This window comes from Leptodactylus fuscus, chromosome 9 (assembly GCF_031893055.1).
Source record: "Leptodactylus fuscus isolate aLepFus1 chromosome 9, aLepFus1.hap2, whole genome shotgun sequence".
NCBI classification, from domain to species: domain Eukaryota; kingdom Metazoa; phylum Chordata; class Amphibia; order Anura; family Leptodactylidae; genus Leptodactylus; species Leptodactylus fuscus.
Window position 1 is genome coordinate 66,417,252 of NC_134273.1, and position 12,845 is coordinate 66,430,096.

A 12,845-nucleotide genomic window follows, 5' to 3' on the forward strand; every position below is an offset into this window, starting at 1 on the left:
CAGAAGGACGTTCCTGGCTAAGTGTCAGAAACGCCCTTCTGACTGTAAAGCCCTATGGTACCGGGACCGATAGCGCTTTACACCGGGCACAGATCGGGAAAGCCGACAGTGCGCTGAATTCAGCGCACTGTCAGCTTTCCAGCAGTATATAAAACTGCATGTGCCCGATCTGATGAAAGGTCCTCTTTAGGGCTAGTTCACACGTCAGTATAAGGGGAGGTTTTTGACAGCGGATTTTGCGTCCAAAACCTCCCCTTATAATGGTGGTCTATGGAGACCGCCGGGCTTCTTTTCTCCGCTAGCGGCGGGCTGCCGCTAGCGGAGAAAAGAAAGGACATGTCCTTTCTTCAGGCGGAAGCCGCGCAGGCTCAGCCGCGCGGCTTCCGCTCCCGGCAGCTCCCTCCTATGTCGGCTCATTCATTTGAGTCGACAGCAGAGGGTTAAGCCGCGACAGCGATGGTCGCGGTGGGCGGGTTTTGACAAGAGAGAGACGCGGCTCGCCGCGTCTCTCTCTGTGTCAAAACCCGCACGGGCAGTTCACGTGTGAACTAGCCCTTAAGGGGAAGCTGGAAAGCTAATTCAGAATGGGACAGAATTGGAAAAAAATACAGTTGCTCCGTTTTGTTTTCAGTTTTATTTTTACAGCATTTACTCAATAGTAAAAATGACATGCTTCCTCTATTCTGTGGCTGACTATGACCGCGGTGATACTAAATTTTCACAGTTTTTGCTATGATTAAATACCTTCAAAAATATAGAACTTTGAAAAAAGTAATGCTTATACTGTATAAGTGCTTATATCATAGACTGCAATACTACAGAACTGCAGTCTATGGTAAAATTGGCAGGTTTTTATTAAATCCTGCCTGTGGCCTCCAGGCTCCTTGGCAAAAGTGTCTTTTGACCTTGCTGCGTGGAAGACGGGAAGATGTTTGGTTGCGGAAATGGCATGGAAAGACAAAATAACCTAAGACACTACCTCCAGATTTCTACTGTGTATGCTGCCTGCTTAGACTCGGTTGGCTATGGTGTCATCATCTTAAAAGAACCCATCATGAGTCACAACGCCAGCCTGGCTCATGTGACGTCTGGTCCAACATTGAAGATGGCCAAAAGTAGTGGGGAGTGCACCGGAGATCAGGAGAGGTAATTAACATTGTTTTTATACACTGTTTGTATCCTCCCTTGGTTCTCTGATCATTATACTCTCATGGGTGGTCCACAATGGGGAATAATACTGTGTGCAGGGGCCACTATGGGGTGTAATAGTGAGTCAAGGGGCCTCTATGGGGCATAATAGTAAGTGCAGGGGCCACTATGGGGTGCAATAGTGAGTGAAGAGACCACTATGGGGCATAACAGTGTGTGCAGGAAAGTGGTTTGTGCGGGGCCCAGTCATTCCCAGTTACATCACTGATCCTGTCTATCATACCACATGTATGTTCAGATGAGAGGAAGTGGAACTTTTTAGCACAAATGCAAAATACTCTGGAAGAACAAGACCACGAAATGCCAAGTTTGAACCATGGTTGAGGGAACATCATTGCTTGTGGTTGCTTTGTTGCATTGAGGGATCAATCAATTAAGGCCCCACATTGCGGAAAAACAGCTTTTTTTGTTGCAGATTTTGTTGCATTTTATTGAGCCAAAGTCAGGAGTGGATTGAGCAGCAGGTAGAAGTATAAGAACTTCCTATATTTTTCCCATTCCTTATGTAGCCATTGTTGGCTTTGGCTCAGCAAACTGCAACAAAATCTGCAACAAAAAAAGCTGCGTTTCCACAACGTGGGACTTTAGCCTAAAAAAGAAGAAGATACAGTACATGTCTTGGAATAACCAAGTCAGAATGTTAACCTTAATCCTACAGAGATGCCGTGGCATGATAAGAAGAGTGCTGTGCACACAAGGCATCCCAGAAAAATCAATGAACTGAAACTCATTTTCGGTGTGGCAACTAGTGTTTTTTTCCATATAAATGGAAACATGAAGTACTGTCAGAAATGAAGAAAAGTTGTAGTGATGCAACTTTTTGACAACTGTTTCCCCCTTCATACTATTCAGAATACAAAATAGGTCACTATAACACGTCTCTGTCAAATTTCTAGAAATAGTCCTGAAGGGTTCTACACAAAACCAGAAGGGTTTCTCTAGAGATGACTCAACTCGGTATCACAATTCCCATACAGTGGCCATTTAAGCCTAATGGCGGAATGAGTCAAAGAAAACTTCTAGTTTCCGGATGATTTTTTTTTCACATAAAATACACAATTATTTAGTCAAATTATATAAGTAATAAAATAATTCATCAAGCCCTCCTCCTCACTAGCCCCCCTTTTGTCTCAGACCAGCCCCTTCTCTAACCTATATTGATCGGAATTCTATTCTTGGTTATACAGTTGACTAACTTTTATATAAATTACTCTTATCCCATAACGCTTGTCAACTCCTCACATTGCATGGTCATTGTCAATGACAATCTTCTCTCCCAGTTGATTTGTGTCCTGTTCTGGAGGGAGGGGACAATAAAACTGTTTAATGGGTAATTCATACATAATTGGGACCATACGCTAAGGAGTCCAATCTTGTAGACTGCACATCTCTATCTAGACTCCATTCTGGTGGCTCCATTCTCTGTTGTGCAATATTCTATCTGACCCAATTCTTGGCCATTAGGACATGATTTTGTCTTCAGTCTATGACTCAGATCCTACAGAATGTTTTCCAGTAATTAGAAATACTAGTGCCATAATCTTAAGATTATTAGCCATAATTTCTGACTAGCAATCCAATACCATTCCCACGCCGACCATTGTCATGGAGAAAATCAACACACACTATCATTAGGAATAGATATACAATGGCTTACAAAGGTATCCATACCCCTTGAACTTCTTCACAATTTGTCCCCTTACAACCACAAACTTAAATGTATTTTACTGAGATTTTAAGTGATAACCCACATAAAGTAGCAGATACTTGTGAAGTGGAAGAAAAATGATACATGGTTTTCAAAATTTTAATCAAATCAAAATTTTGAAAAGTGTGAGTTGCAAAAGTATTCAGCCCCCTGTACCCTGATACCCCTAAATAAAACCCAGTGCATGCAATTGCCTTCAGAAGTCACTTAATTAGTTAATAGAATCCGGCTATGTGTAATGTAGTCCCAGTATAAATATACCCATTCTGTGAAGGCCTCAGTGGGTTGAAGTCTTGTAGGCAGCTCTTAGGGAATACTGGTTCTCCTTGTGGGGATCTAGCTGGTATATAGCTAGTATATAGACTCTTACATGCAATGGTACCTGGGGAAGCTGTATAAATTAGCTCTCATCTAGTCAAGCAATATCCTATGTACAGACAGGGGGCAGAACGTCACAAAACACTGCCAATAGGGTTGAGCCGATCTTGACTTTTCAAGAAATCCGATTTCCGATCATTTTTCATTCGGACCCGATCTCGATCCCAATTCCGATCCCAATGCAAGTCAATGGGATTTTTTTTTACTAATCAGAGATTGGATTTTAAAAACAATCCTATTCACTATACAGCATGGAATCTAACAACTGAACGCTTTAATTGTTAGAATCCATGCTGTGTAGTGAATTTTTTAAATCACTAAGTAGCCAGAGGATTTTTTTTAAATCCTCTGGCTACTTAGTCCCCTCTAGTGTCCACTTACCTGCATGGCTGGTCCGGTGCCCAGTGTTCTCGTTCTTCTTTGCCTCACTGTCCCCGCCTCCCAGGTTAGGAGAGTGTGAGCAGGTACAGGGTGGGGAGACGTGACGTTTCCCCTCCCAGTGCCCGCCCACACTCTCCTAAGCCACAAGCCCCGCCTTCTTCCTTGCTCTTTAACACTAACCTGGGAGGCAGGGGCAGAAGGTGAAGAAGCACGAGAACACCGGGCACCGGACCAGCCATCTCTGCAGGTAAGTGGCTACTAGAGATGTTAGTTTAGTCTCCCATTAGAATGAATGAACATAGCCGGCGCGCAGGGGGTTAAGGCTGTGTGCCAGCTGCTTCCATTCATTCCTATGGAACTGCAGTGGAGCCTTCACACTGAGTATACACTCCGCTCAGAATGAGCAGAGCGTATACTCAGTGTGAAGGCTAACACTGTTAGTTTTTCCCACAATGCTTAACCAGTAGCAAAGCATTGTGGGAAATAATCACCGATCTCGATCCCACCTAAAAAGATCATGTTCGGAATTCCGATCGTCATCGTTAAATTTTCTCAATCGCCGATCGGAATCCGATCTTTTCCAAACACGATTGCTCAACCCTAACTGCCAACAAACAAGTGTCTCTGTTCTGACTGACGTCTCTAGTCATGTTTCAAGACACTTTAATGAGTTTTAAATCAACTTATAGGGTAGTCACCCATACATGGCACTAAAAAGACAGTTCTTCCTTCTGAAGGAGAGCTTATTTACATATTTTTCCCAGGGATCATTGGGCCTTTGCAAGAGACAGCAGTGTTCGCTAGGGATGGTTGTGAACCACACCAAGTAACTGAGCTGCTGTGAGCTCAATATACATTCTGCAAGACACTTGGTGCAGGTTTTCTTCAGAAGTGCACAGTCGGGATCTGTTCAATCCCATCCACTCCACTGGTATAGTATGTTGCAACAGGTTAGCCATGGGCAATGACCATGGTGGGTCACATGCTGTGACTACGCTACATGTGGCCCATGGCCAAAAGATTTATTACAATACCAGAATGTACAACCAGTATTATTCCACCTACCAGGTCTTTAATGGCCTTCACTGCCATCTGACCACATAACTGGGAATTAGGGTTGAGCCGATCTTGAGATTTCAGGATCGATTTTAAAATCCAATTTCCGATCATTTTCCAGCCGATCCCGATCGTGAAATTTGCTCGATCGGGATCTGATCTTTTCCGATCCCGATCTCTCAACCCTACTTGGAATGAATAGTTGCCAATCACTTCCCTAAGCCCAAGACATTTCCAAAGGCCCAGTGTCCTTTATCCAGGAGTTACTTCCTTACCAGTACATAGATACAAGAAACAATATTTTTGCCAATTTCCTTTTTCTTTCCAGCTACTAGAATAATACTATAAAATAATATAATAAAATAGAATAATCTAAATGTATCAATGTAAATCATATGGAACATACAGAAGGAGGATGTTGTAGTTTCTTTGGGTTGAAAGTGGGGGGGGAGTGTTTAGAAGTGGAAAAAAAAAGAGAAGGTGTGAGAAGGCGGGAGTTGCTATATCAGTACTATAAAGGCTTTAAAGTGAGAAAACCCCATTTCTTCTTCCTCCAGCTTAACCCGTAGTACATGAAGATTATATCAGCAGAAAGTCTATAACAAGGACAGGCCTAACATGCAGCATCAGAACATGAGATATGCACAGCAACCCGTGGTTTGGATGAACCAGCATGATAGACCGATCATTATGACCCACGCACCAATGCAGCCGCCTCTACCACCACCAACATTTCCAGACTTTAGGAAAAAGCGACGCAAAGATGGAACCTGTACTTACCTTGTGATTATTTTCCTTCTGGTCCTTCTAGCGCTGGCAGGAGTTGCGCTGGGCACTTATAAAATCATAGAACTACAGAAAGAGCTGGGAGGAATCAAAGAGGTATAACCATGTGTGTTGTGTCGTCACTGCCGCGTATACACAATGTGTAGGAATTGTACAGCTAACCTACTGTAGTTATTGCCACATTTTGGATAAGTAATCTAAATTTAATCAATGGGGTCAGAATTTGTAAATCTACAAGAATATTACATACAGATGTAGGAGTGACTCCGTAATACAGCAAGTAGGTGATATTAAATTGCTTGTTGCCACCTTGCAAACGTAAGACGTGATCTGCATTCTGGTGTCTATCTTAGTGTATTACTATGGAGAGGGGATAATCTGATAACGTAAGAATACCCCCATAAGATTGAGGCCCTGCTTTGTGGAAATGCAACTTTTTTGTTGCAGATTTTGCTGCAGTTTTTTTAACAAAAGCCAAGAATGGCTACAGAAGAAATGGGAAATATAATAAATGTAAAATCTGCAACAAAAAAATTGCTGCGTTTCTGCAAAGCGGGGCCTCAGCCTTAGTGGGTTGGAGCTGCGATACTGGATACAGCTGAAGTTTATTTAATCTTAGGCAATCCCTTTACAGTGATAATCTACCTTTAAACAGCATTTTATGGTCTTTTTGTGCTAATTTAGGTCTTACCATATATTTACATGTCACATTTTTGCTGTAATTACCCCTGAGTAACTGTAGATACTTGTCTGAGCCCTGGCACTCCTGCCAATGGGATGATTGAAAGTGTCATAGCAAGAGCAAAGCTTCTTTCTTTGCATAGCATCTTTGCCTGGTACTGCATGCAGCTCAATGTCATTATCAGTCTGAACTGCAGTACCACTTAGAGCCACAGAGAAATAGAAAGCGCTGTGATGGGTAAATAATACAGAAGTTGCAGACCTGGTCCAAATGCTGCAGACACCTGATCAGCTTTGGTGCTGGGAGTCAGACATCTGGTAATCTATTATACTAAGGAAACCCCTTTAAATGGTAAAATCGGGAGTACATTAGGAGTTTGCTTTAGTATTTTATATTATTATGTAGAATGTATAAATAATTTGCAGTATGCTCCCCCTAGTGGTGGCTGGATGCAGTCAGAATTTTAATATTTAACTGTCTATGCATAGGATTAAGAACCACTGCGAGTATGTATTAGGAGTTTCATCACGGTGTTGAAGGGTTGGACATTATCTTAATTTATTAATCAAATAATCAATAATTCTCAATTGAAATAAATCTATAACATGCTCTTGTGAAATTAATAATAGATAATTAATATAATGGATATAATATTGAAGTTTAGCCAAATGTACGAGTTAGAGCAAGGACTTCACCTTCTGTATTCTCCACAATTCCTCCATATCATGCAAACGTATCCAATACAAGCCTTGATAAGGGAAAAGATTCACCCTTCTGTACACCAGTAAGCGCAGGTAGATATGGTCTGCTATGGTAGGTTTCCTAAACTTCCTAAACCTCGGCATGGGATTACAGCGCACCTACACAAGAAAAACACCAATGTGAAAGTTTTCACTGGAACTAGATTAAATGGCGATATACGCACTGACTACTTAAATGGCCCAAAATGTAATTTTTAATGAATATTTAAAAAGAAGTAGCAGTTTTTATGGGTTACATTTTGGTTAGATTGTCAATGCACCTATAGGAACTCTATTCTGTGCAGAATATGGGATGCCTGTAACCTATTTTAAGATGTTACTCATCCCTATGTGTGCACGAAACATCAAAGTACAACATGACCGTATGTGATTTATTATATTTTTATGTTTTGTGACATTGTGCTTATACCTACTGTATATCCCTTAAATATGATAAAATCTGAAAAAACCTAAATGTAACTGTCTTGGTTACATTTCTGTACAGAGGGACTCTTCATGTCTATCCATTTGTGTGCAAGGCTTAACGCATTTCTACTCTGTCTCCAAAGTCCATGATAAAGTTGTATTTTATGGATAATCCAGATATAAAACAGATATTTCTATTGGATTTATTTATTATATTCTTTATAGTTAAACCAGGATTTAGATATGTTATTTGACAATCTGTGGCAAATGAACATATGGGCCACAAGACTGTGTTTCTACTAAAAAATGTATATATTACAGCTTAGTTAAGCAATGTTAAGTGTAACCCCGTATACCAACTCCAGGAAGACTGTAGAATTGATCATTTAGGAGTCTTATGTCTTCCTATAGCAACATCAATGTTCATTATTATGTTGTTAGAAATGAAAGACATTGATAGAAATAATAGATTATAGCCAATATTCCACAATTACTTGTCCTTTGGGCTTATAACAGAAGCATTGCTATGGTCTAGCTAATATATAGCACACAGGGATTGCTTATCTGAACATAATATACGTTCCAATAAAAGGAGCAAAGATGAGAACTAAAAATTCCCTCTATTATAAGGACATGGACACGTTTATGTGTGTTGTTGAGCACTTTGGCCCATATTATCATATTGTTATACTTGGTTTAATCTTCAGCCAAGATCACATATGGAAACCTATAAAACTCCGGTCATTCATGTCTCCAGAGTTATCAGGATACCTCCCAAGTATTGAAAAGCCATTGAAAAAAATTGGTTTTATGTATTATGTTAAACTTTGTTAAATCTGCACTTTAAGACCAAGAGGTCCATAAGTCCTAAATGGCAGACGACCATTGCTTGGATGTAAGGGCCACATAGTTTCCGTTTCATCACATATACATTTTACTCTATATGGGAACCTTTTTATATTGTATATATTTAGTAAACTTTCATTTTCACAATGACCTACTTTAACAGTTTGCTAGCAATTGTGGTTATACATATTTTCATAAGTCATGGGAAAATCAAAGAACCTGCAGACGCCACTTTCCCGAGCCGTCGGCTAAAGTAGTAGAATGTCAATACTTTCCAATGATCCATTTGCTCTCCTGATAGATAGATAGAATGCCGGGGCTGTCAATAATGTCTCTCTTCTGCTGACAGTCACTGGGGAGCATCTAAGGGAATGTAAGAAATAATTAGTTAAAAAGCTTACTAATAATTTTAGGGAGTATGGAGGTTTAAAAAAAATCATTGTCAAAGGGCATGGCATTAAAAAGGTTAATACATAGTATTAAAGAGTGTATCTTCTTTTGGAGGAGTCTAGTGCAATACTTCATTTTACCTGTGGGGGCACTGTGAGGGAATTGGACGCTTGCTGCTAGTTTCTGATAGCTTATTTTTAATGGCATTTGTTTCTTGTTTTTAATGTTTTTCCCTCAAAATTTGATGTACAATTTTCTTCTAAATTATACCACGTATGATGTATACTGTAGATAGATAAAATATCTGCCACATATATTTTTTATTATACTATTTTAGATTAGAATTTTAATTTGAGAAAATCACATTGGTGCTTATAAATGTCTGTAAATAATCCTTCAGCTTTCTTATTGTACCTCTGTTTCCTTGCAGTATTTCAGTGGTGCAGAACAGTCGCCTTCATCTGAAAAGCTAACGGGTAAATTACATTAATTACAATACATCCGTATAATGGTGTACAGACGCCTGTAAAGCATACGCGCCAACTTTCCTGTAATGACGTGTAGGAGACTTGGCACATGTAGCGCACTGGGTAAATTTAATTCGCCCACATCCTCTCTTAAAGCCCTGCACCTCTTGTAGTTATGTTATGCCCATTTCTTGTGTGTGACACAACCCAATTTTGAGACGTGGGTGCAACGTGTTCTAGTTATGCCCCTTTTACGTGACATGGATGACTCATAATGCCCACTAGGCCCACTTGTTGCAAGGAGGTCACCCCTTTTTTTGCGAGAGTCTCCTGGACATTTCAGGAGTATTGGCAAGTATGCGCAACGTATGTGCAATGATAATTCATTATTTTTTCCATTGTGTTTTGCAGGGCTGGAATATCACCCAGAGAAAAAAGAAGGCAGATTAGCAGCACATGTCACAGGTTAGGTCTATTCTCTGTTTCTTATCCCATATTGTGGACAATCAGTTTTTTGAGGTTGCTGCGGTTTTTTTTTTTTTTTTTTTAGCCAAACCCAGAAGTGGTTACATAAGTAATGAGAAATATAAAGGAAGTTCTTATGCTCCTAAATCTACTCCTGGAATTGGCTCAAAAAACGCAGAAAAATTGGCAACACCGTGTGACATGTCACCATGATTCTGCAGTCCTACTAGATGTGCACCTCAATTATTTGGCTTTGTTAGGAGGTGTTGAGTAAGGCTGGGGTTACACATTTGACTAAAGTCAGCTGAACCTGCTCCGACCATCCAATTGACCATCTGATCTAAATATGATGTTCAGCCAACAGTTGTTCCGAAGATGTCATGTGGAACATGTGGAAAAGGAATTTAGCTGGTTCAGTTTCAATGTACCCAGTGTCACAGAGATAAGTAGCCTCTAGAGGTGCCTGACAGTGACTTTATCCCCTATTCCCATTGAGGTACGCCTAGGGATTTGAGAGGGGTGGCTATCAATAAACAAGTGTCAGTCTGGCTCTCGCATTGCACATGTGACTGGTGCCTCCATCTTTGTCATACACTTCTTCAACCTGTCCAAAGATGTTTTGTAATTAGAAAGACACGGTGCTGGTTCCTATTTACCTTGAATGCATTTTGAAGGCCTAGGCCCATAAAACAGTGACAGTGATAGCTGAAATGCAGTACCAGCTCCCAGCCACTATACAGACACTGGAGCTGCTTTTGGCCCCATGTTGGGCTTCAGAAGTGGCCTGTATAGTTCATCAGTGCAGGTCTGAAGGCTTCCCACCAATTTGATATTTATGGCCTATTCTAAAATTTATACCGTGGAAAACCCTTTATTTGTTTGACATATGGGTTAAATACTGTATGTCCTGAAACTAAAATTGTTGGTTTGGCTGAGGAGTGGATAGGCATCAGGGTAAACACAAGTGGATGTAGACTGCAAAATTACGGGCGCAAAATTACGTGCCGTATACGATCGTAACTCCCATTGAAATCAATGGGATCTTTTTGAGTGCGCAAACTGCTGACATGCGTATACGTGCCAGATTGCGTGCCACTTTACACCGTGTGAACTCCCCCTAAGATAACATGTTTGGCCTCCACAATCAGTGACCTTCTTGAGATCATTGGGGTTACATATGCTTTGACCTTACCAGTCTGACGTGTCATAGCGCGATGGTGACAGATGAACCCTTTGCATATACACTGTATTCTTTAGTTACAATACTAATGAGTCTACATCCACTTGTGTTCTTTACCAAAATTCATCAAAATGTGACATTTGAATGATCCACATTAGTTTTTGTTTTTTTACAGGAAAAAACAGTAAAGATTTGCCACTCAGCTGGGAAGATCAAGTTGGTTATGCATTTACCGCAGGCATTCAGTACAAAAACAGAGGCCTAGTAGTAAATAAGACAGGCCTGCACTTTCTATATTCCTCCATCTACTTCCGGGGGAAGGATTGTCCTACCGAAGACTTGATGCATATTGTTTACAAGAAGTCTTTAAGGTATCCAGGAGAAATCAAACTCATGGAAACCAAAGAGAATCATAATTGTGCGCCAAAAGTTATGTGGGGAAGACACAGTTACCTCGGAGCAGTGTTCAACCTCACCACCTATGACGTAGTCTATGTTAATGTTTCCAGTGTTAACCTAGTTAACTTTGATGAAACCAAAACCTTCTTTGGCCTTTACAAATTATGATACGAACTGAACAATTCCCAATTGTATTAGATTTATTCTGATGTTGACATTTTATTATGAAGGCAACCACACCTTCAGATGGAAGATGTGCAATAAGAATATTTTTGAGGTTGTTATAGCCTAGAGATTTCTACACAGTTTCCATGTTTTAATGGATATGAATCATATTTCTCTTTTGTGGAGTTCAGAAATATTGAGTTGACATCATTGGACTATTTTAATTTCTTTTGGAATGTTAAAGGGATTTTATCATTCTAATTCCTTTTTCAGGTAATATCATGTTGGAATGGCCTTAAAAAATGCTATTCAACCCCTACCTTTATATTTCTGCTCTGCGATGCCGTTCCCTTGATATACCCGTTTTTCCTGGTATGCAAACGAGTCTCCAGACTGCACAGGGGGCGTCCCCTGTGCTGCCTGTAGAATCTCCAGCGTTGCCTCCATCTTCTACAGCCACATCTCTATGTTGTGTCCTTCGTGTAGTCTTCTTCTGGCCAGCCTGCATTCGGAATCTAACTTCCGCGCATGCGCAGTCGACTCAAGCAGAGCCGACTGTGTATGTGGGTTTGGCCATTTTACTGTGGCTGTTTACAGGCACAAATAAAGGTAGGGGGCGAATAGCCTTTCTTAAGGCTATTTTGATGTGATATTACCTGAAAAAGGGATTCTAATGATAGAATCCCTTTAAAGGGGTTGTCTGACTGGGGTTGTTTAAAAACAAACAATGGGAGCGCTACTTACCTCCAGATTCCCCCAACACTCCTGCACTCAGTCTCCACTACTCCCCTTGGATGTTCATTGACAGGATGGAACGGTGTTGTCCTGTTGACAGCACATGACCGCTGCAATCATCATTGGCCTCAGCGGTAAGGCCTGACATACTGTCAGCGTGATGTTATTGCTGTGACCCAGTTGTGGCTAAGACCAGTGGTTGGCAGCATTGGTTATGTGCCTTCGACCTGAGGTCATCACCGCAGCCCCGGTGAACAAACACCATCAGAAGGCAGTAAAGACATGGCTTGTTGCAACTCAGTACACTTCAAGTGACACCAAGCAGAGCCAATATACAAATGTATGACATGTGCAGGGCTGTGTTGCAGATTTTGCTGTGATTTTTTGAAGCCAAAGCCCAGAATAGATACAAAAGGAATGTGAAATATATAGGAAGTCCTAACACTTCTCCCTTCTGCTCAATCCACGCCTGGCTTTGGCTCAAAAAAACGCAGCAACAAAAAAAAATCTGCGTTTCCGCAACGTGGAGTCTCAGCCTTAAACATGAAATGAAACAAACTAAAGTTAATGATGTGAATTGAAGACGTCTTCACACTTATAGTAACACCAATGATCTTGGGTCAATATTTCGAACTATGATATACTGAAGTAGCAAAGAAATGATTTCCCATTAATTTATTTACAGTCACCGTTTTCATGAATTTCACATGGACATAGTTATAAGCTAAAGGGTCAGTTCACACTGAGGAATTTGCCGTGGATTTGGGGGCGGATTCCACCCCTGAATCCGGAGCAGATTCTCCTGAATCCGCCTCCCATTGTTTTCAAAAAG

General features: G+C 40.8%; 1 protein-coding gene across 1 annotated transcript; it reads left to right on the plus strand.

Moving 5' to 3' along the window:
• The first annotated feature begins 5,350 nt into the window (after positions 1 to 5,350).
• Positions 5,351 to 11,281, plus strand: FASLG (Fas ligand). Its single transcript, XM_075286621.1, has 4 exons — positions 5,351 to 5,614; positions 9,033 to 9,078; positions 9,481 to 9,534; positions 10,890 to 11,281. The coding sequence occupies exons 1-4, from the start codon at positions 5,351 to 5,353 to the stop codon at positions 11,279 to 11,281; spliced, it is 756 nt and encodes a 251-aa protein (XP_075142722.1).
• Positions 11,282 to 12,845: the final 1,564 nt, after the last annotated feature.

Bases quoted from the DNA above. Each gene is read 5' to 3' on its own strand.
- FASLG (XM_075286621.1), top strand. From the start codon at position 5,351: ATGCAGCATCAGAACATGAGATATGCACAGCAACCCGTGGTTTGGATG. The intron at 5,615-9,032 runs GTATAACCATGT...GTTTCCTTGCAG, and splicing joins AGCTGGGAGGAATCAAAGAG to TATTTCAGTGGTGCAGAACA. The intron at 9,535-10,889 runs GTTAGGTCTATT...GTTTTTTTACAG, and splicing joins ATTAGCAGCACATGTCACAG to GAAAAAACAGTAAAGATTTG.